General features: G+C 43.7%; 1 protein-coding gene across 1 annotated transcript in view; it reads right to left on the reverse strand.

Annotated features, from left to right (window-relative positions):
- Positions 1-18813, reverse strand: part of LOC126336110 (dehydrogenase/reductase SDR family member 11-like) — a 56390-nt gene extending 37577 nt beyond the window's left edge. The window contains exon 1 of the mRNA XM_049999589.1: positions 18613-18813. Coding sequence (XP_049855546.1) covers positions 18613-18750 — 138 coding nt within the window. The 5' untranslated portion in view covers positions 18751-18813. The remainder of the gene's footprint in view (positions 1-18612) is intronic.
- Positions 18814-23725: the final 4912 nt, after the last annotated feature.

The following is a 23725-nucleotide window of genomic DNA, read 5'->3' on the forward strand; positions in this document are numbered from 1 at the left end:
TCTGGAACAGCGCGACCGCTACGGTCGCAGGTTCGAATCCTGCCTCTGGCATGGGTGTGTGTGATGTCCTTAGGTTAGTTAGGTTTAAGTAGTTCTAAGTCCTAGGAGACTGATGACCTTAGATGTTAAGTCCCATAGTGCTCAGAGCCATTTGAACTAAGGCCTGTGATAGCAGCCAACGGATCTTGTTACAAATTCTCGGACATCGGTTCCTCTTCCGAGTGGGTGGAGATAATGCGTCTGTTGTCCAGGGGAGGTCGAGCTGACTATACCCAAATGGAAGCTACACGAGTGGATGCTACCTGTGGTATGCGCTCTTGAGTGGCGGTGCGCCACAGGAGCGTCATGCTGGTAGCGCTTGACGAAAACATAGGTTGTGCCGTCGCTTGCATACTGGTTATGACTGAAGTTGAAGCAGTGCTGAGGGTTGGAGGGTTCCGTGATTTCCTTGTCAGTGGATGCGTTGCAAGGCCTAACTGTGTTTGGCTGAAATGTGTTTCAGTTGTTGAAGATTTGTGTGAATTAGTTTTTGGAGTGTGTTCTTGTATTATTGTCGAGATGTGCCTAAATGGATGGTCTTATAGGAGTACCTAGTCGGTTGGCCTAGTATTTGGGTTTGCTGAACCTATATATATGCATCCATCTGTATCGTTTAGTTAATTGACGGAATTAATATTAGCTTTAGCTCTTTTTGGCAGTTCTCATTTGTATTTTATTTGTAAATTGTCATCTGAACTGGTGCCTAGCTAGTCTATTACATTATTATCCCTTATAGCTTGTATAGCTACTTAGGCAAATCTGCTGCTGTTCAGCCGAGGGACGTTACAGATATGAAAGAAGATGAAACGATGTATATAGAAAAGGAGATAAAAAGGGAACACACATAATATGGGGGGAGACCATGGGGGTTAAAATACACCCTTACACAGAGACTCATGGAGAGAGACAGTTAATGAAAAGGGCACAAAGATAAAAACACTGTTTGTGAAGTGCATAGGACTTAGAATGCACCGAAGTCACAAGCAGAAGGTAAAAGTTGGCCACAGTATTAAAAATCTGCCCCAGAACGATGGCACTATTACAACCACTGCACGGGGCAGAACCACAGTGGGGATCGTAAGGAATGGAGAAGACCTCTGACCGGTGGGAAGCAAAATGATTAGCCTTATTGAGGTTGTCAGGGGAGGGGCAGTCGTCGAGGAGAAGGGGGTAATGCGGGACGGGATGGCTACCAGTAATGTGGTGGAAGGCCGACCAATACTTAGAGTTGACAGGGAGGGTGATGTTGAGTCATGTACATATCTGATGCCAGTCCTGGCTTTTCTTTGCTGTTAATAGGTTACATACATGTTGTCATAATTGCCGGTGGCGGAGGAGTGTAACCAGGCTGTGGGTGTGGAGTAAGGATGGCAAGGCCTGTGGGATTCATGGAGAAGGACAGTCTATGGAAAAAGAGTAGGACAGTGAGGATGGATAAGTTTGATAGGAACATAAGCCTCTGCAGCATCACTGACTCTCTTCTGGTTAAAGGACAAGGCATGGGTGATGTCATTGGGATGTTGAAACGTGAGTGGCATACGACCTGGGAGGCAATGGGTGCCTGGTAGGCATTCAAGTCAGCTCGGCAGTGCATGGATGGACTTCAGATGGGCAGCAGGGTAGGGGGCAGGAGGTGGGCGATGGACTGAGGAGATGGTGAGAAGGACTGGGAGATGGTCACTACCAGTGGGGTCTAGGACATTTGTGACCAAGGAGGTTGGGGCAAGCAAGGATGACTTTGGGGTGGAGTTACTTTTGGGTGCACTGTGGGAGAAGAATAAGGTTACCTTGAAGGGTAGCGAGGATCTGATGGCACCGCCAAAGGGTGGCAGGGTCTCAGCTGTGGATGTCGAGGTCTGTGGCAACCACAGAGGTGGAGAAGGTGCAGTCAACATGGGAGATGATTCACTGGGGAGAGGAGCTGCTAGATGGACATAGACAGTGGCACAGGTGATGGTGAATGGGGGGAAAAAGACACATAGGATGAGGTTTTCAGCTGAGGCGTTGGGGTTGGACAGAAAAATGCTTGAGATGGTCAACAGTGATACCACTTTGTGCTAGGGGAAGGAGATTGTCAGTGCAATGAAGGAGATAGGGAGAGGTGAGGACAACATGGTGAGGTTGGAGGAAGGTTTCATTAAGGACGAAGGAGTCCACCTGGTGCTGGGACATGGTATGCATGAAGAGGTATTTGCTTGCTGGGAGGAAGTGAATGCTTAGTTACAAGAGACAATACTGTTGATGTGCCAGGGTAGGTAGGGGGGAGAGAGTGGAGGGAGGAGGAGGGAGGTTTACATGAGGGTGGAAAGAGGGAGAGGAAAATTTGATAAGAATGGAGTCTCTGTGAGGGATAAACTCAGTAATGGGGGCAATGGGGATGTACTTGCAGATTTCTAGTGTAAGTGTGCAGGCATTGAGGAATTTGGGATCAGGGTTGGAAAGGGTGAATGTAGGCAGAGTGGGGGCTGGGGATGTGGGAGGAGTGTTGGTGTCCATGGAGGGATCAGAAGGAAGAGGTCTGGGCAGTGGTTTCTTGGAGGAAAGGGTGGAGGTGAGGTCAGCTGCCCGGCATTTGGGTTTTTTTTTTTTTTTTGAAGGGGGTGGCCTGGGAGGAGAAGTGAAGGTCTGTTTGAAGTGGGAGTTGAAGGGAGGCATAGTCCTCGTGTGAGGTAGAGGCACTTTGGAGGGAGGGTGGATGCTCTGTGGTGGCGACTGTGGTGAGCAGGAAGTGACATGGGTGAGGGAACCTGTGGCATCATAGCAGGGCGAGTAGAGAGTGGGGCAAAGTCGTCTTGATGGGTCAAAGTGGCAGGAGTGGAGGCAGGAGCCCGAGCAGAACCAGGATGAAGAGCAGGAGGAGGGGCAGAGTCGGACAGGACATGGAGGAGGAAGAGACTGTGAGGAGGGAAGGTGGAGCAGAGGGGGAAAGCGCAAAGAGGTACTGCAGGAGAGGAGGTGTAAATGATTGTGGTGGTGGGGTTATCCATGGTGGAGTGTGGGGTCTAATGGCGTCAGAGAGAGAACGAAGATGAAGTCAGTGAGGAGATTTGTACAAGAAGACAGGGCGGCGGCGGCAGCAGCGGCGAAAGACGCACTGCACCTGTAACACCCAACCCCTCTTCCATACTGGGCACCTGTAGCTACATCATTTGGGAATGAAGCATACTTACACCTACTTACAAGTTGCATTGTAGCCAACAGAAATATGGGAAATACATCGCACGATATTTTTTACGAATTTTAAATGTGAGTCCCTCTGCATGATGAGTAACGTTTGATGCAGCCGGATTACCCTTGGCAGGTAAACATCACAAATGCTTGCGTGGCGTCTCTGTAAGCTTCCCCCAGGTTAGGTAGTCACTTCTTTTGATTCCAGACTGGGTGGTAACCGTTCTCAAACATCTGAAGATGGTTGTCTTTTCTTGCTGGTGGAAGTAATTCATGCATCATGTTTCACTCTCGTCTCCAGCACCACGACGTCTCCGCCACCAGATTGCATGTGAACAGCTGCTACCGCGCCGTGAACCTCCGCCAGAGCATCAGGACTGTACTGCTGCAGGCCAACAACCCACCGGTCTCTGTGCCAGAGAACTGTTAAAGATTCAGACTGGAAAAAGTCGTCCTATCCTTTCTCAGAAGGACTGGGCGCTTAAATGTCGTTGGGATAAATACCAGTATATTGAACAATATGCTTGCCGTCATCCTTCCTGCAAACTGAATAGTTCTGAGATAGGGTTTTCGAAACATCCTGGAGAGACTGGCACAGAGAGCAATAACAAATTACCTGTCTACTGACCGCCACATCCCAAACGTGTATAAGACTGTAGACCTAGGTTTCCCACAGAATATAGCCCTGTAAAAGCGTTCCCATTAGATCCCGCCCAATTAGTGGGCGGATGCTTCGAGAACTCAAATAGAAATCCTTGGAGGGAATACGATAATCTTTCCGAGGAACACTATTGAAAACCAACATTTGAAGCTGACGGCAGAAGGATTCCACTGTCACCAACGTACGTTTCGCACAAGGACCACGAAGATAAGATACGAGAAAGCGCTCATAGGTAGGAAACTAGGTAGTCTTTTTCCCTCGCTCCATTTGCAAATTGAGTAGGAAAGGGAACTACTTCTGTTGGTACACTGTACGGTGGCTTGCGATGTAAATGTAAATGTAATGTACCTATTGAGATGTAAGACTATCCACTTAGAGGCACAAAAAAAAACACGTAAAAGCGTCCTCTCATATTTATCGAGAAAACAAAAGACAGAACTTCTGCTATTGATTGTCTCTCTGTGGAAACTTTCGTAATAGCCCCAAATTTTCTCATCACGAGATGTATGTGAGATGGTGAAATACTGTAATGTGTTTGCGAACACTACTTAGAAGAAACAGTTCAGAGCTCACCTCTTAACAACCCTTTAGCCAAATTATCGCTTATCTGCCGTATTCTCACGAATCTTCCAGTCTTTGGTTTATAGAATCTGAATCTACCTGATTTCGACAAGAAAGAGATGTCCGGCGCCAAGTTATAGACCTCTGCTAATTCTTTAAAAATCCTATCAAGATCCGACAGCACTGTTCCATTAGTTAGAAGGCTGACAGAGAGCTATCACGACGGTAATAATAGTACACTAAGGTACATGAGGAAATTCGCAACCATGCAGAATATGCACGGACCGCACAAAGAAATTCACAAGCATAATATCCACAATTCATCGATATCGAATGACGTCTATAAATTATCCCTCTGTACACGTCCTAATCTCCTTCATCATGTTCCTGTCGTTATGACGCCAGAAAAACGACAGTGTTGTGGTGTCCAAGTCTTCGTTGGCTGCACAGTCTTTTACTCTGTCTCACTCCCTCTCTCCTCGTTACTTGTAAAACTACAAACTATAAAAACTTCGCTAGCGTTACATGGTAGATAACTCAATAAGACTTTACCTCGTTTTTCGCATCCAGTACATCGGGAAACAAATACCGTCCGTATGCTGACATCGACCATATGTGATAATACCATTAAATACACATGTATTGGTCTGCTGGAGCAGGCGACCAGTGATCGAAATCGCTTCCACTGACCCGTGTAAAGTTTTGTTGCCTGTACTGGAGGAAGAACATATCGACTGTCAGCTACAGGGATAGGGTCCCTGCATTGTTGTTGTTTCATAAGCTGTTGGATACGTATTACTGTAACACATCGATGCAGTGTATGGCTGCAACTGTATACATAACCATACATTTTTGTTTTTCTGCCATAATTTGAGGTCTGTGTAAGGTGCTAAACTGGCATTAACATGTTTCGATCTATTGGCTCTCACAGAAGGCTGGACATAGCTCGATGTAAACTATTGTGCTCCCACAACACACAGGATAGTTTAAATAAAAGACAGAGGCGATGTTTATTATTGAGAAAATGTGGAAGATATGGTTGGTTGGTTGGTTGAATTAAAAGAGGGGGAAAGGGACCAAACTACGAGGTCATCAGTCCCTTGTTCCGCATAAAACAATGTCAAAAGTGTAAGAATAAAACAAACGAGACTGACAAATCAAAAAGGAATGAAAGAGAAAACCACAAGAACGGTGAAGAAGAACAAATATGTAAATGGACTAAAGGGGACAAGAAAACCACAGAAACGCAAGAAACTGGATGAAGAGATTAAAACAACAAAGCAGATTACCATGGCTGGCTGACCATGAGAATAAAAAAGGAGAAACCAGCCACTCTGCAACACATTAAAACTTCCACCCTAGAAGCACTAGGGTGGAGGACACAGAGGGGAAAAGTACATGCGCTAAAACTTAGATCAAATGATAAAACCAACCCTCACGAATAAAACGTAAAACTAAATTAGCCGATGAGGCGTTGTCAGATAAAATTGGCGGCAACGAGTCTGGTAACCCAAGATTTCTTCGGTGCGCAATCAAAATGGGACAGTGCACCAGAATACGGGCCACTGTCAACCGGACGCCGCAATGACACTTAGGCGGGTCTTTACAGCGCAGGAGGTAACCGTGGGTAGCCCAAGCGTGGCCAATGCGGAGCCGGCAGAGGACAACTGATTCCCTGCTAGAGGCCCGCATTGAAGACTTCCATAGATTCTTAGTCTCCTAATGACACGCAGTTTGCTGCTCCCAAACCCGAAAAACACTACTGCGTAAGTCAAAACGCAGGTTAGGTTCAGAGATGGCCATCTCCAGAAGCGGTTTCCGCGTTGCCTGTTTGGCCAGCCTGGCGGCAAGCTCATTGCCTGGGGTGACGGCGTGTCCTGGGGTCCACAGAAACACCACTGAACAATGGGACTGGTCCAGGGCATAGATGGACTCCTGGATGGACGCTACCAGATGGCAAGGGTAGCAGTGGTCGTTAGCCTGTAGGCTGCTCAAGGGCTCACTACACAGATGAAACGACTTCTACAGTCGTCTGGTTAGAGAACGTTTCTTCGTTGTAACCTGTCGATACTGTTTTACTTCTTGGAAGCAACTTTAGGTGCCTTGTGAAGGATAGTTGAATGATAGGAGGTGTTGCCCGTAACTGTTACTGAGGGCTTGCTCAAATTCTTCAACAGCGAATCCTTAAACCACCGCTGAAATGTTTCTACGTTCATTTCTCGTGGTAATTGTTTTTTTTTTAATCTAAATAGCAACATAAAGTTTTCCACAAATTGTGTAGACCTACCTGCATGGAGAAGAATCAGTCTGCTGCCTACTCCAGTGGGTTGTGGCTCAGTGCCAGACACTGAATGATTTGTCGAGCCAGTGCTCACTGAATGGCTTGAATTTGCCCACACTTTATCTAGCCAAACAACGTTATCAGCATTTTCGTTTGATATTGCTCTGAAAAGTCTATGTCGCTAGAATCTCATCTCTCTCCATTATGAACTTTATTTTATTAACTTTTTTTATATTTCAAGCCGAAGCCGTGCACCACATTTCACAGTGACGATTTTCTGCGTCTTAAAATTCTTCCAAGGAGGCCTTCAGTTTATCGAGGGTCGGATGTTCCTTTCTCGAATAGTAACCATAAATACACTCCTGGAAATGGAAAACAGAACACATTGACACCGGTGTGTCAGACCTACCATACTTGCTCCGGACACTGCGAGAGGGCTGTACAAGCAATGATCACTCGCACGGCACGGCGGACACACCAGGAACCGTGGTGTTGGCCGTCGAATGGCGCTAGCTGCGCAGCATTTGTGCACCGCCGCCGTCAGTGTCAGCCAGTTTGCCGTGGCATACGGAGCTCCATCGCAGTCTTTAACACTGGTAGCATGCCGCGACAGCGTGGACGTGAACCGTATGTGCAGTTGACGGACTTTGAGCGAGGGCGTATAGTGGGAATGCGGGAGGCCGGATGGACGTACCGCCGAATTGCTCAACACGTGGGGCGTGAGGTCTCCACAGTACATCGATGTTGTCGCCAGTGGTCGGCGGAAGGTGCACGTGCCCGTCGACCTGGGACCGGACCGCAGCGACGCATGGATGCACGCCAAGACCGTAGGATCCTACGCAGTGCCGTAGGGGACCGCACCGCCACTTCCCAGCAAATTAGGGACACTGTTGCTCCTGGGGTATCGGCGAGGACCATTCGCAACCGTCTGTATGAAGCTGGGCTACGGTCCCGTACACCGTTAGGCCGTCTTCCGCTCACGCCCCAACATCGTGCAGCCCGCCTCCAGTGGTGTCGCGACAGGCGTGAATGGAGGGACGAATGGAGACGTGTCGTCTTCAGCGATGAGAGTCGCTTCTGCCTTGGTGCCAATGATGGTCGTATGCGTGTTTGGCGCCGTGCAGGTGAGCGCCACAATCAGGACTGCATACGACCGAGGCACACAGGGCCAGCACCCAGCATCATGGTGTGGGGAGCGATTTCCTACACTGGCCGGACACCTCTGGTGATTGACGAGGGGACACTGAATAGTGCACGGTACATCCAAACCGTCATCGAACCCATCGTTCTACCATTCCTAGACCGGCAAGGGAACTTGCTGTTCCAAAAGGACAATGCACGCCCGCATGTATCCCGTGCCACCCAACGTGCTCTAGAAGGTGTAAGTCAACTAGCCTGGCCAGCAAGATCTCCGGATCTGTCCCCCATTGAGCATGTTTGGGACTGGATGAAACGTCGTCTCCCGCGGTCTGCACGTCCAGCACGAACGCTGGTCCAACTGAGGCGCCAGGTGGAAATGGCATGGCAAGCTGTTCCACAGGACTACATCCAGCATCTCTACGATCGTCTCCATGGGAAAATAGCAGCCTGCATTGCTGCGAAAGGTGGATATACACTGTACTAGTGCCGACATTGTGCATGCTCTGTTGCCTGTGTCTATGTGCCTGTGGTTCTGTCAGTGTGATCATGTGATGTATCTGACCCCAGGAATGTGTCAATAAAGTTTCCCCTTCCTGGGACAATGTATTCACGGTGTTCTTATTTCAATTTCCAGGAATGTAGACCTAATGGACCCGGGTATATGGTCCGAACACAAAAATTTGCAGATCAACAGAGGTCAGTCATCAGCAAACAAGCTGCATTGCTAAATGATAAACTTTCAGATAATATAGAGGTTAGGTCCACTGAACGCAAGTGTAGGTGTCTGACATGTCACATGTGGTTCGAAACAATGGAAAATCTGGAAAATACTAAAATATCCTGGCTTGTGTATTCCACAGCTAAAAACGGAATTTACTGTACTACCTGCAGGCTATACGGCAGCTTTTCTGCATCAGCATTGTGTAGGAAGAGTCTCATTAATTCGGGAAAATCTTTAGAAAAATTATCTGAGCGTGAAGCATCACAAACACATAAAGAATCTTTTATTGAAAGGAGAACCCGTCTGTAGCAAATGAAATCGTGTCAGGGCGTCGATCGTGAGACTGAAAGATGAATTCATTCTGAGAAAGAAAAATAGAGACATATTCTGCTTGTAATAATGGACGCAAACATGGATCTTGATACAAACTGTCTTTATTTTAGATGTTCTAAAGAAATATTGAGTGATCTCACTTTCCTCAAAATAATAAATGAAATTTTCTCACCAAATACAATCATACTCTGGAGAACATATTAGATCACGTAAATAAAGGATTGTCGAAGACAGTACACAATAGAATCATCGATATAATGACAAACATAGTCCGAAATACCATTATCAGTGAGATCGAGGAGAGCAACTATTTCACCACCGTGTTTGGCTTTACTCCAGGTGTATTTCACACGGAAAAAATGAGTGAAGTGATTCGTTACATGAAAATAACAGAAACTGGATATGAAACAAAGGATAGCTTTATTGATTTTTATAGAAGTTGATGGAAAGACTGGAGTATATATCACATGGCGCAAATTAGAAGCTGATGGTTTGGACATGCAGTAATGTTATGGACGATATAAAAGTAATATTTGACAAAATTACAACACAAGTTGAAACAAGAAAGAGAGCGCAAGGAGTCTACACGAAAATTTCGCCTTCCTCAGTGGCTACATATTTTTAAATATGTCGACTGCGAATGTGCAGAAAAATGGAGCCAATTTAGCACGAAAATATTTGAAAGACTTGAATGTAGTTGATTTTTTCCTGGAACTCCCCGTATTAAAAATGTTAATAACCAAAGATAATAAAAAATCAAGTGTGTTTGACCTGTTACAACACCTGTGCAAGTATGATTTGCAAGAAGCGTTTACTAACATTAGCATACAGCTTTAAGCATATACTGCACATTGCCGACGACATCTGCAAGCTGCGAGCGGAGCTTCAGGAAACCGAAAATAATTAAAATCTATCTGATTTCAAGAAAATCTATCTAGCCCTGCGATCCTAGCCATTGAAAATAAACTGCCTATGAAATCAACTTTGAGGAGATAATAGATTCTTTCGCAGTAAGGAAAACACGCCGAACAGCCCAGGATCTATGATAGTTCCGACCCGGGGCAAAAACTTGATATTGAGCGCCCCCCCTCCCCCCCCGCAATGTAACGTTTCAGATAGGACGTCAAAAATGAAAAAAAAATATGATTTTTCAAAAACATGTTCATTTCGTAGCGCACATCTTTCTGTAAAGCTTGATGTATAAAACGCACGTCTTCGAGGAAATGTAAGACATGTTATTTGGACGTAAGTATGCCAAAGTAAAGTGCAGTGAAATGCGCCTTCACACAGCATTCTTCTATCGCACATCACTATATTTCGCTCTGTGGAATTCAGATGTGTATATTTTGTAATGGAAGCCATCAAACCTATATTCAGGACAGTGGAAATTAAAAATGTCCTGTGGTGCCTCTCCTGCTCACAGTTGCCCGGTTTAACATCCAACCTCCTTTAAAAAATTGAATACTGCGAGGCATTACTTGTAGCCGGGAAAATAGGAACTCCTCAGAAAATATATACATTTTATTGGCTATTAACTAATAACTTTCTCTTTTGTGTCACATAAAATTAAATATATGAAACACAAAACCAGTAAAGACAAGACAGTACACATTTCTTCAGTCCATAGGTCCCAACATTTTTTCTCTCTAATCTTGCAACAGCATTACACGGCTTGCTTTCCTTTCTGCGAAAGGTCGTCAAACGGATTGTTACATGAAAAATCGAAATGTCGTTGTCTAATACTGAAAAAGCTATTAATACGAATAGTACGCAAGCCTGGTGTAGTTTCACGATTTGATTACGTTTATTTTGTCACTGTCTGCTAGATAAAACGAAATAGGCCTTTCTAATATTGCAGCAAATTCACGAAGCACCAACGTCAAATGTCTGTTTGGCCTAGTAAAAGCAAGAAGTTTTATGTTAGTATGTAGTTTGACATTTCATTTACACGCTGAAGTTTCTCAAGCAAGAGATCGAAAAGCGTGTGATCCCTCATTTCTTCTCCTTCCTCGCTCTAACAAACAATCTTGTCATCACTAATTCTGTAACTATCCCTGCCATTGTCAAAAATTACTCTCCAGTTAACTTCACCAACCCTGCGACAACGACGGGTTCAGTTATCCTGCGTTTATTTTCTAGTTAGGCGTTAATAAGTGTTCATACCATGCGTTTTCCGCGCTATTTCGAGAATGGAACTTAAGCGGGTTCCAACCGGGGCCTGTACAACTGGCCCTTAGTTATATAGCGATTTTACAAAACTTTTCTGTCAAAATTTCAATTTATTGGACACAACGAGACGAATAAATTGTAATATTTCTTATCTGTTATTCCTGTTAGCCGTTTGTTTCTACTCTGGTAGTTTGAATTTATGATTTCGCTAATAATTAAAACAACACTGACCTTTCACACACCCAGTCAACCACATAAACAAACAACTATTGTTATTCACCCGTTCCGGTTAATGTGGCTCAACTACTATAGCCACGTCCCCTTTTGTCTGTGGGGAAATTTTTTATTTCTAAATGCGACAGGGATTCCCCTGGCAAAGACATCACGCATTCGAAAATTATCTTATGGTGCATTCATAAATCAACTTATAATGTGTTGAAAAATGTTCAGACACTAAAAGGGATATGTTTCAAAATCATGTGAATAATGATGGATCAACGTGCGCTGGATGTTAGGCACTTAGTGAAATTGCTGGGCGAGGCATATACCCCTGTTTGCCGTCCGACAGAAGAATGCTCTGTGAAGAGGCGTGGCACTACACTTTGGCAAAGTTAAGACCAAATAATATGTCTTAAATTTTCTCAAAAAATATATGTTTTATACAGGGTGAGTCACTAACTATTGCCACCAAGAATAACTCCGAAAGTATGACAGGACCTGAAAATTTTGTGGGAGAAAAGTTGCATGGCACAACTGGGGCCATAATATGACGTTGGTTTTTTGTTGCTAGGATTGAGGGTCAATTTTTTAGTGGGATGTTATAGTTTGCTGCTTATTTTCTGTTAGCGGCCATCAAGACGAATCCAATGATGTGTAACAGTAAGGTCTTTGAATGTCAACGAAGGTTAAAAAGGTGGCATGAACGTTCATTTACAGAAGCTCTTCGAAGTGATGACCATTGGTATCAGTACACTGCTGCAATCTTCTTATCATACACGTATTTCACAGTCTTACACAGGCCGAATCTTCGGCAGTAGATACACAGGCAATGATGATGGTTCTAAGTCCACAGTTATCACTTGGACGAGATACGCGTAACCGACACGACGCAGGTGACTGTTGATGATGCGGAAGCTGAATGGTCGAACGGAAGTTCTTACGCTCGTCACGTACACTGAGATACAGGGTGTTTCAAAAATGACCGGTATATTTGAAACGGCAATAAAAATTAAACGAGCAGCGATAGAAATACACCGTTTGTTGCAATATGCTTGGGACAACAGTACATTTTCAGGCAGACAAACTTTCGAAATTACAGTAGTTACAATTTTCAACAACAGATGGCGCTGCGGTCTGGGAAACTCTATAGTACGATATTTTCCACATATCCACCATGCGTAGCGATAATATAGCGTAGTCTCTGAATGCAATTACCCAAAACCTTTGACAACGAGTCTGGCGGAATGGCTTCACGTGCAGATGAGTTGTACTGCATCAGCTGTTCAATTGTTTCTGGATTCTGGTGGTACACCTGGTCTTTTAAGTGTCCCCACAGAAAGAAGTCACAGGGGTTCATGTCTGGCGAATGAGGAGGCCAATCCACGCCACCTCCTGTATGTTCCGGACAGCCCAAAGCAATCACACGATCATCGAAATATTCATTCAGGAAATTAAAGACGTCGGCCGTGCGATGTGGCCGCGTACCATCTTGCATAAACCACGAGGTGTTCGCAGTGTCGTCTAAGGCAGTTTGTACCGCCACAAATTCACGACGAATGTCCAGAAAGCGTGATGCAGTAATCGTTTCGGATCTGAAAAATGGGCCAATGATTCCTTTGGAAGAAATGGCGGCCCAGACTAGTACTTTTTGAGGATGATGGGACTGCAACATGGGGCTTTTCGGTTCCCCACATGCGCCAGTTCTGTTTATTGACGAAGCCGTCCAGGTAAAAATAAGCTTCGTCAGTAAACCAAATGCTGCTCACATGAATATCGCCGTCATCAATCCTGTGCACTATATCGTTAGCAAATGTCTCTCGTGCAGCAATGGTAGCGGCGCTGAGGGGTTGCCGCGTTTGAATTTTGTATGGATAGAGGTGTAAACTCTGGCGCATGAGACGATACGTGGACTTTGGCGTCATTTGGACCGCAGCTGCAACACGGCGAACGGAAACCCGAGGCCGCTGTTGGATCACCTGCTGCACTAGCTGTGCATTGCCGTCTGTGGTTGCCGTACGCGGTCGCCCTACCTTCCAACACGTTCATCCGTCACGTTCCCAGTCCGTTGAAATTTTTCAAACAGATCCTTTATTGTATTGCTTTTCGGTCCTTTGGTTACATTAAACCTCTGTTGAAAACTTCGTCTTGTTGCAACAACACTGTGTTCTAGGTGGTGGAATTCCAACACCAGAAAAATCCTCTGTTCTAAGGAATAAACCATGTTGTCAACAGCACACTTGCACGTTGTGAACAGCACACGCTTACAGCAGAAAGACGACGTACAGAATGGCGCACCCACAGACTGCGTTGTCTTCTATATCTTTCACATCACTTGCAACTCCATCTGTTGTTGACAATTGTAACTACTGTAATTTCGAAAGTTTGTCCCCTGAAAATGTACTGTCGTATCAAGCATATTGCAACAAATGGTGTATTTCTATCGCTGCTCGTTTAGTTTTTATTGCCGTTTCAAATACACCAGTCATTTTTGAAACACCCTGTATATGGTACGAGTCCTTCTTGACGCTTTTAACAACATAACACTGTTCATGGAAGTTAAGTTACGCTTCACAATTCTCACTCGTATGAGCGTGCGCGTAACCGTCTCGACGTGGCTGATTGTTGATGATGACCGAACGCATGTTCTCACGTTCGCTGCAAGACAGTGGCATTTGATTGCTCTCCTTACTGGCTAAACCTCTGATTCACATTAGTTCATTCTGGAGGCCGGACACGACGCGGATGATTTATGTTGTACGGAACGACACGCAAACGGGTGGATACTCAAACACAAATGGTTTATAAATGGTAATCTACACTCAGATGCGATGATGGCACTTTTAGTTGAAACTGGTTATCCAGTAAACAGTATTTAAGCGAAAATTCCTGTCAGACTAAAACTGTGTGCCGGGCCGAGACTCGAGCTCGGTTCGAGTCTCGGTCCGGCATTCGATTCTCGGTCCGGCACACAGTTTTAATCTGCCAGGAAGTTTGATATCAGCGCACACTCCGCTGCAGAGTGAAAAATCTCATTCAGTATTTAAGCGATCTTGGCCTTTGAACTATTTCTACAACTTAAAGTTGCCTGGGAGAGAAACGTGGAGGCCTCTAGGCCATTCTCCTTGAGCAGCCAAAATGTACGCCAAAACTTTAAAAATCAGGCTACTGACCTTAAGAACCATGTATTCGACTCTTGCGACTCTTGTGTTAGATTTCGATTGTTTTTATGTGTTATCGCATTCCTTATCAGGCCTACCCTAGATGCACTATCTTAATAACACTATTCTTTCCTTTAGGTCGTATACGTAACGTGCCCTCGATAGAACACACACACACACACACACACACATATATATATATATATATATATATATATATATATATATATATATATATATATATATATATACAGCTCGCACTCGCATCCACTGATGTAAATTTGTATACATTTCACCTTGTTTAAATAGTACTCTTCTTTCGCTGTATGACAATTTTGAGATTGTGTCTCTTGTCACCTCCCCTGATCACCTTCCGTGATTACCTTCCGTGATCAGGTCTAAAGGACTAATTTCCGTGGATATTTTCAATGTGTTGTTCACTCATCGTAGTATATAATTTCTTCCTGGTCTGCTGCTCAATTTTTGGGAAATTTCTTTGGGGCACAATTAGTTTACTGATACCTAAATTGAATGCACCATTAAGCTCTGACTGTTTCGACAATTTCCATAATAGTCGAAACTCTTTTCTAAGGCTCTTTTAAACACCACGGAAAAAATTATGTAGTTAAAAAAAGTAGACGGTGTAATAAATTGGGAGGTATAGACTATAAAAATTACTTTCGTTTGTTAAATATTCTGCCCTTTTATTTCTGATTTCTTTTGTCTCATCAGACTTCTACAAGTTCGATGGATCTTTCTCTCCTGTGACAAATTCTTTATCTCTTGATAAGTCGTTATATTCCAGTCTGTCTTCACCTACAGTTTCTCCCCTCTACGGCTGCTTCTGGTACCTTGGAAGTCGGTCCTAGATGTCTTACCAAATATACCATCATTTTGTCCCATCTTGTAATCAGTGTTTCTCACATATACCTTTATTCTCCGATTCTTCGAGGGACTTCCTCGTTTGTAATCTTATCAGTGCACACTGCAAAGCAACCGTTATAATGCTATTAATAGATAGCGCGTACCGTAGCCATCGAGTTTTCCGAATTTTGCAAACCAACCGAGAATATAAACTCGCTGGACTCAATTTCTGTGATTCTCTTAAAATAGCACTCTAGTGGTAATGGACTGCTGTCAATGACGCAGAACCAAGCGGTCATATGACCCTCTACTTCTGTCATGGCGGTGAAGCAGCGTACAGAGAGAGGCATTTATTTTTACCTTCCCAAATAACATTTTGTCCATCACGTATGAAACAAATGTTGTTTAGCTACCAGGGAGGCATTAAATAGCACGATTGCTCTTCTTGTATCTGCGTTCGTGTCGAAGATACGAGCAGCAATGCGTCTATTTTAAATTATTTATTCGGTAATCCCGCCATCCTCGTTGCACACGTCGATTGTACCAGCCCTGGACGTAGACATAGAAACACCTACGTACTTAGTAAAAAACTTATTGTGCAACCAATAATGCTCAAACTAAGTACTTTTTAAGTTAAAAAAATTGTAAACGTTGTAAGACGTGTATATTTCTATTGTCATTGTCAAATCACAATTTATGAATGATGTTTATATTTTATTAATAGGATTAAGTAGGAATAATTAAAATTTGTCATGTTGGAAATAATTGTGGTAGCAGGGAATGTCTGTACCAAAGTATTGTTGACATGAGAGATCGCAAATTCATATAATTCTAAAAAGAGCGGGAAAGATCGCGTATGGATACATTTTAAGGAAAGAGTCCGCGCATTGATACATTTTGCAATGGTAGCAGGGATTGTCTGCACCAGAAAGCATTGCTGGCAGGAGAGGCCGCGCTTTAGCGTTCGTAGGGAGGCAGTAGTAAGCGAGTCGGTAGCAGGTCTGAAGCGTGAGGTTGAGAGGAGCGGTGTGCCTGTCAGCCACCAGCTATGATTTACAAGAGATTGTAAATGGATGTACAGAGACATCAGCTATCTATTATCATAAGAGAAACTAATATTATTGAATTATTTTTTTGAGAAACTCAAGACTGCTGAAGGTATTCAGAATGAGATTTTCACTCTGCAGCGGAGTGTGCGCTGATATGAAACTTCCTGGCAGATTAAAACTGTGTGCCGGACCGAGACTCGAACTCGGGACCTTTGCCTTTCGCGGGCAAGTGCTCTAGCAACTGAGCTACCCAAGCACGACTCACGCGCCGTCCTCACAGCTTTACTTCGCCTGCTTTACTGAAGGTATGTTTGCGCAATGCTAGTCGTAAGATTATTGTAAAAAGTAAGTCCCATTTGAACATCTGTGAAATCATTTCATTACCAGCAGTAAATATTTGAAGAAACGTTTTCAGAATATAATTAATTTTTGCCAGCAATATTGCATTTCTAATTATAATCCATCCCAAAACCCATCAACGTAAAATTTTGCAAAATTTTATTGTTGTGAAGAAAAAGTTTAACTAAGAATTACGTAACTTCAGTCAATTAATTAAAGAATAACGTCAGCTTTGCTATTAAAGAATAACGTCAGCTTTGGTAATAAATACAGCCCCTTATTATGAAAGCCCACCAGCAGTTAATAGAGTATAGTAAAACTGAGTAAGTATATTCATGTCGCAATTCGATGTAGCAATCAGATGGCGAACCAGTAACAGTAAAAAAGGTAAGAAACAGTTTTGGGTTATTGCAGATAACGACTGAGGGCCACGACGACGACACATTCTATGTTTCGTCGAAAGAATCAGAAAGTCACTTTTAATAAGCAGCAATTAAATTTGTATGCGAAGATTGAGAAGGAGAATAAATTTCAAAGGGAAGATTTCATTTGTTATTATTAAGCAAGAGATAGAAATCCTAAGGGAAGATTACATAGGTTATTGTAAAAGGGAAGATTATCATTAACAAAAGAGGTATAGAAGAGACGGGAAGGTTTCAACGTAACGTACTGTTGTAAGCGTATTGTCATACCACTAGCTGGGTTGCGGAGTATCTTTGCGACCGGCTATTTCTTTTGAGAGTCGATCATGGCACAGGGACCTGCTACGTTGTGTTGTGGCTAGCTCTGCGTGAGAAAGGCATTATTATGGAAGTTCAGATGTGGCTGCAAGTACTATTATCGTAAAGTAATGAGATATGGAAGTGGATTCAGTGAAAAGTGCATAAAGAAGTAATTAAAATATGCGCAGTGCCGCCGATACAAATGTCTTATAAATGTTAATCTACATTCAGATCCTATTATGGCACCTTTAGTGTGTTGAATCCGGTTATCCAGTAAACAGTATTTAAGCGATCTTGGCTTATGAATTATTTCTACAACAGTGTGATCGCCCCACTATGCACTTTGTGTTCACTGCAAAACTTTAGGTTGCTTGCTGTAGGGTGGATGTATTTTCCTTTACAAGCAAATAAGAAAAAGGTATTTAAAAAGAAAGCTTTATTTTAAACTAATGTTATAATGACTTTATTAAACATTCAGTTGATTTTCTTCGACTACACAGAATACAACAATTCTTATTCCTTTTAACTATTTAACCAAAGACTGCTATAAATAAGCAAGTGGCAACGTCTGGTAACGCTGATTCAAAAATTTAGGCAAATGCCAATCTCTCGAGAAACTAGAACAATAGACAGATGCAACATGCAACACTGGCAAGATTCGGTGATCGTTCAGTGCCGAGGTCGTATGTATACGTGCTACACACGTTTCAGGGACGATCTATTGTCGTGTCTATTGCCAAATAGCTGAAGGAACAAATATTGATTTAGCTTGATAACGTATGTCATTATGCCTGAGCTCAACAGTAACAATCTCTTCTACAATGAAATTGTCGGAGTGGGCGTTCTGTTGGCTAATTATGGCATCTTACTGTTACTACCTTAAGTTAGTGATCGTACAAACATTAATAGGGTATCACTGGGAGAGCTAGAGAATTGACATATGCAGCATGTCAACACATTTCGTCGCGATTGTTACTGTCGGTACTGTATGTACAATTTACTATACACTTCCCCAGAGTGATGAACTGTTGCGTCTCTTGCTGAAAATAAACGGGAATATGTCAGTTTAGTAATGGTCCCTCCTACGTAGGAAATGTGTGCGAGCTTTCCGATATGAATTGCTGAAACCTCTCTTATTCTGCTTCAGCGAGAACCTAAATCTATTTAGGAGTTATTTCACAGACCGACCTTGATCAGTTCCACCCTCCTGGCGAGACCGACGACGTTGATGCCGTGCTTGAGCAGCTCCTGAGCGATAGCGGCGCCCATGCCGGAACTGGCGCCAGTAACCAGGGCCACTCGACCAGCGTACTTCTCGATGCCCATGTCTGATTCTGCTGTTTACTGCTGCTGCTGCTGCGACAACTGCCTACCGCTGAGCCTCTGAGCCTCTCCTTTAGCATCAATGGTTGCTATTTATAGAGCTGACCGCGGAGCGCTCAAGTTACGCAATACTGCACTACAGCAGGCGACGTCTCTAAAGTCACGTGACCACGCAGTTAGATAAACCAGGCGCGAAGGCCATTCCTACTGCTGCCTGACAGAACAGCTGATCTCCGTGAATCAGATACCCACCATTGTATCACTTTCCTTTATCATTACTATAACTGCTCTCGAGAAGCAAAGGAGTTACGACGTTCAGTTACTTGCACAGGCCAGCAAGATACTTTGTGGGATCAACAGTTACCTCGTAAATTAAATTTATGCTAAACCCATGTATCTTACCAGCTGACAAACCCAGCACTACCCGGGTATTTATTTTACCAATTTTCTATTAGAAACGAAACAAAAACAAAAAAAGAACTCTTCTAGTAGTGTAGTATCGAAAAAATTTCGTTCCAATGAATTCGGGAAAACAGCTTTGTAATTATGCAGTAGACTCGGTGTGACGAGATTCCAGGCAGTTCCTGCACGCTGGGCGCAGCTGCTTCGCCTGTTTACAAAGCGATTTTGTGAACGTCTGTATGGCAACGACTCTCCTCTTCATAGCTTTACAGACAGTTTTTACTTTCGTTTTTTTTTTTGTTTTGGTTTTGGGGAGCAAAACTGCATTTTACTTTCGTCTATACCCGTTTGCTCTTCGTAGTTGAAAGTTGTCAAAAGCGCTGCCAGGTATGACGGATTTACTTGACTCGACGGTAGGAGCGTCTTAGTAGTACAGAATAAATGTATTAAAGCTTCATGCGTGTTGTGCAATTTTTCCCACATCTCAGTGTTTGTGACATCATATCTCTTGAATTACGTGTCGTACAACGATAGATTTGTGCAGGTACATTCAGTGGCGTATGTGGATACTCTCTACGAAATATGTTGCGAGTAGAGTTAGTAGCATAGCAGTAATAAATTTAAACATCATACACAATATGGTAGTTTTTCGCGCATGTGTGTTTATGACGTCATATCTCTTTAACTATGTATGGTACCATGGTATAATTTTGTTGGTCATTTAGCGACGTATGTGGATGGTTTATGCTAAAGTTGTTGCAATTATAGTTAGTAGCACAGAAGTAATTAATTCAGACCTCATGCATGATGCGTCCAGTCATGAGTGCCTACTTTTCACTTTCCAGTAAATCGTCCAGCTGTTATCCTTCCGCCTGTGAGCTCCAGTAAGCAATTAACCCTCTATTCGACGTAAGAAATCCGTGAGTTCCTACTTAAAATGTACACACCCACCTACTAGTGGACTCAACAGAGTAGCACTCCGTTTTGCTTCACGGGATGTCGGAATGTCAACTTTACCGACTATAGCCTTGAGAGGAACCTAGGCAACCCTTTGGTTTCTCGCCTAGATAGCTGTGCCGTCGGCGATCCGGACTGATAAACGAAAGGATTCGCGTTCGATTCCCGGCCGTACCGGCGATTTCTTTCTTACGTTTGTATCGTCATAACTGTCATTTCTTAGTCAATTTATTGTTTCTTCCGGCATGTACGAGGGCAATCTCAAAAATAAAGTCTCTTTCTTTTTTATAAGTACATATACCTGTTTATTCCTATAATGGTTTACACCAGTTTACAGCTTAAACATTTAGCTATTTTTCGACATAATCACCATCGGTGTCGTTGCATTTTTGTAGATACTGTGGAAGTATTTGTATGCCAATGTCATACCAGCTCGCCGCCAGCTCCGCGGCTTTGGCGAATGAGGATGCCGCCACTGGCGTGATTGTTGCTTGGTCTCATGCGTAAAGTGGTATGCCCAGGTTTCGTCACCCGTGACAGTTGAGTCCAGAAAGTTATCCTGTTCGGCTGCAAGGCGGTGAAGAAATGCGCGGGAAGCATCAACTCGTTGCCGCATGTGGTCCTCAGTCAGCATGCGTGCCACCCATCTTGCGCACACCTTACGGCAGTTCAGTGTTTCCGTTAAAATTCTGTGAGCGGTGCTTCGAGAAACCTCAGGAACCAACGTGCAGAGATCATCCAGGGTGATCCGCCAATCTTCACGCATGCTTTGCTCAACCTTCAACACTATCTCTTCAGAAATTGATTGTCTCCCGCTCCTTTGTTCGTCGTGAATTTCGGTCCGACCAGCTGCAAACTCTCTACGCCACCTGCGAACATTTTTGACATCCATGCACGACTCACTATACACTTCCGTCAATAGGCGATGGATTTCAGTCGGCGTAGAGCCCTTTGCGTTCAAAAACTGAATAACTGCGCGCAATTTGGACTTGGCGGTAACATCCAACGGGATCTCTATTTCCAACGGCTGCCAAGCCAAGACTGAGCACCTCAGAGCGGCGTACGCGTGTTTACACACAGCGCGTGAAGCACTCTTCATAACAGTGTGACCAACTGCCACACAGAGTTCTGTACTTACAAAAAAGTAGGAGACTTTACCTTTGGGGTTACCTTCGTAATACGTTAACGTACGGGAATGCAGCAATGTGACGTTCGAGCGCGGTGGTGCAGTGGTTAACACACTGGACTCGCATTCGGTAGGACGACGTTTCAGTCCCGCGTCCGGCCATTCTAAATCGCTTCGGGCAAATGCCGGGATGGTTCCTTTCACAGGGCACGGCCGACTTCCTTCTGCATCCTTTCCTAATCCGATGAAACCGATGACCTCGCCGTTTGGTCTCTTCCCCCAAGTCAACCGCCGCCCTATCCAACGTGACGTATTCGACAACTTCCGATATTTCGACAGATGAACATCGCATCATTTTCAAACCATAAGATTTCTGAGTAATTTTGTGTGACGGAACCTGTGGTGTCGTTTGGCTCGTTGCAAAGTAATAACGTAGTTATGATTTATTTGGTTTGTTAACGAAATTACATTTGTTTCTGTGAAAATATCTTTATAGTGAAAAAGCCTGAAAAATACTATCACTAAACGTACAACACAAAACAGGTTTTTAAAAATTTATTTTTGTGATTGAAAATGCATGAGGTCAAGATCGCACATGAAATCTTCTTTATTTGGACTGATTGCTACTTTTTGCTAAAAACCTAGATATCTTCAGAGAATAAACATTTTGGTTTGTATTGGTGCCATTATGGCTTGATGCATCGTTAAAAAAATTCTTAAAATAACAACATCCATACAAGACATAATTAAAAACAGATTTTCATCGCTCGTGGCCAGTGTAATTGAACGATGGCTATAAAACAAAGAAGGCATCAAGTGATTACAACTTAGTAACTGATACAAACAGTACTTACATCATTGCGTAATAGAGACAATCGTACATATGTTGCTGTAACTTGGTACAGGTGAATAGAATGGCAGCTGATGGCCTTTGCAACGCCCAACAAACAATGTTTGGTGTATATACATGTTTATACAGATCGTATATTTCCTGGCTGACAATGTCAACAAACTTGACAGAACAGAGTATTGCAACAATTCTCAGATGCAAAACTACTGTGATGGTTCAAATGGCTCTGACCACTATGGGACTTAACTTCTGAGGTCATCAGTCCCCTAGTTCTTAGAACTACTTAAACCTAACTAACCTTAGGACATCACACACATCCATGCCCAAGGCAGGATTCGAACCTGCAACCGTACCGGTCGCGCGGTTCCAGACTGCAGCGCCTAGAACCGCTCTGCCACCTCGGCCGGCCGTTGCGGCTAACAGCTCAGCATGTACCCGCTGTGCCACTCCTCCATAGCATTCAGTTAAACCCAACACGAAGTACGTAACGGGTGAGTCTGCATCAGTAACCCTATCCACACATCCGTGTATAGCTGTTAACGTGCAACTAACAATTCTGGAAAAACAAACACGAGACGAAACCATGCAGAACGAATGCTTGAGAGACAAAAATAAAATTGGAATTACTACTTTCAAGAGAAAATACCATGAGTGAAAGGATCAAGTTGTTTAGAAACAAGACACGCAACGCATAGAGCCGAGATCTAAGCTGTTACGCAGATAAAAAAAAAATGTTCAAGCGTGTGTAAATTCCTATGGACTAAACTGCTGAGGTCATCGGTCTCCAGACTTACACTCTACTTAAACTAACTTATGCTAAGAACAACACACACACCCATGCCCGAAGAAGGACTCGAACCTCCGGCGCGAGGGGTCGCACGATCAGTGACATGGGTTATGCGGATATTCTCAGTACAATACAGATAAATGACTATAAGAAATCAAACTAAACGCAATTACTCTGTACGAGCCACCAGAGGCCTCTGTTTCTGTAAGAAACCACAGAACAACCACTAAAACTTTGTTAGCTGAGTTTGGTTTCAGCCTGTATATAGTACACGAAAATAAGAAAGTCGTAAGTAATGAGAAGCAGTAGAAATGAGATGAGCAATAAACAGCAAAATTTGGACCACACTGTAAAAGCATCAAGGAATTCTCCCCCTTGGAAGCAAAATAACGCATGACCGACGAACTAAGGAGCACATAAAAAGCAGACTTGCACAGGCGAAGAGGGCATTAATGGCCAAAAGAAGCCTTCTTCTATTAAAGGTAGGCTTTGATTTGAGGAAGAAATTTCTGAGAATGTATGTTTCCGTTTCGAGTGCACGATTGTATGGTAGTGTCTGGGTCACCTAACCAAACTAGGGCGGGTTCAGACTTTTTTATAATTATTTCTAGCCGTGTTCCACTTACATTTCGTATGTAATCTTCGAATGCAAATCGTTGTGGCCTACATACCGGATAGGATCATCGCTTCAGCAGAGGTCGTTTTCTGCCTTTGAATGTGCCTACCAACAAGCCACTATGCACCGCTTTAAACAGCCTATAGTGAGCGAGGGAGAGAAATCACGTGCCGACTGCCAGCCATCGCCAGAATGTCGGGCAGTGACTGTACGCTCTCTCTGCATCCGGCTTTCAGCTGC

This window comes from Schistocerca gregaria, chromosome 2 (assembly GCF_023897955.1).
Source record: "Schistocerca gregaria isolate iqSchGreg1 chromosome 2, iqSchGreg1.2, whole genome shotgun sequence".
Lineage (NCBI taxonomy): Eukaryota > Metazoa > Arthropoda > Insecta > Orthoptera > Acrididae > Schistocerca > Schistocerca gregaria.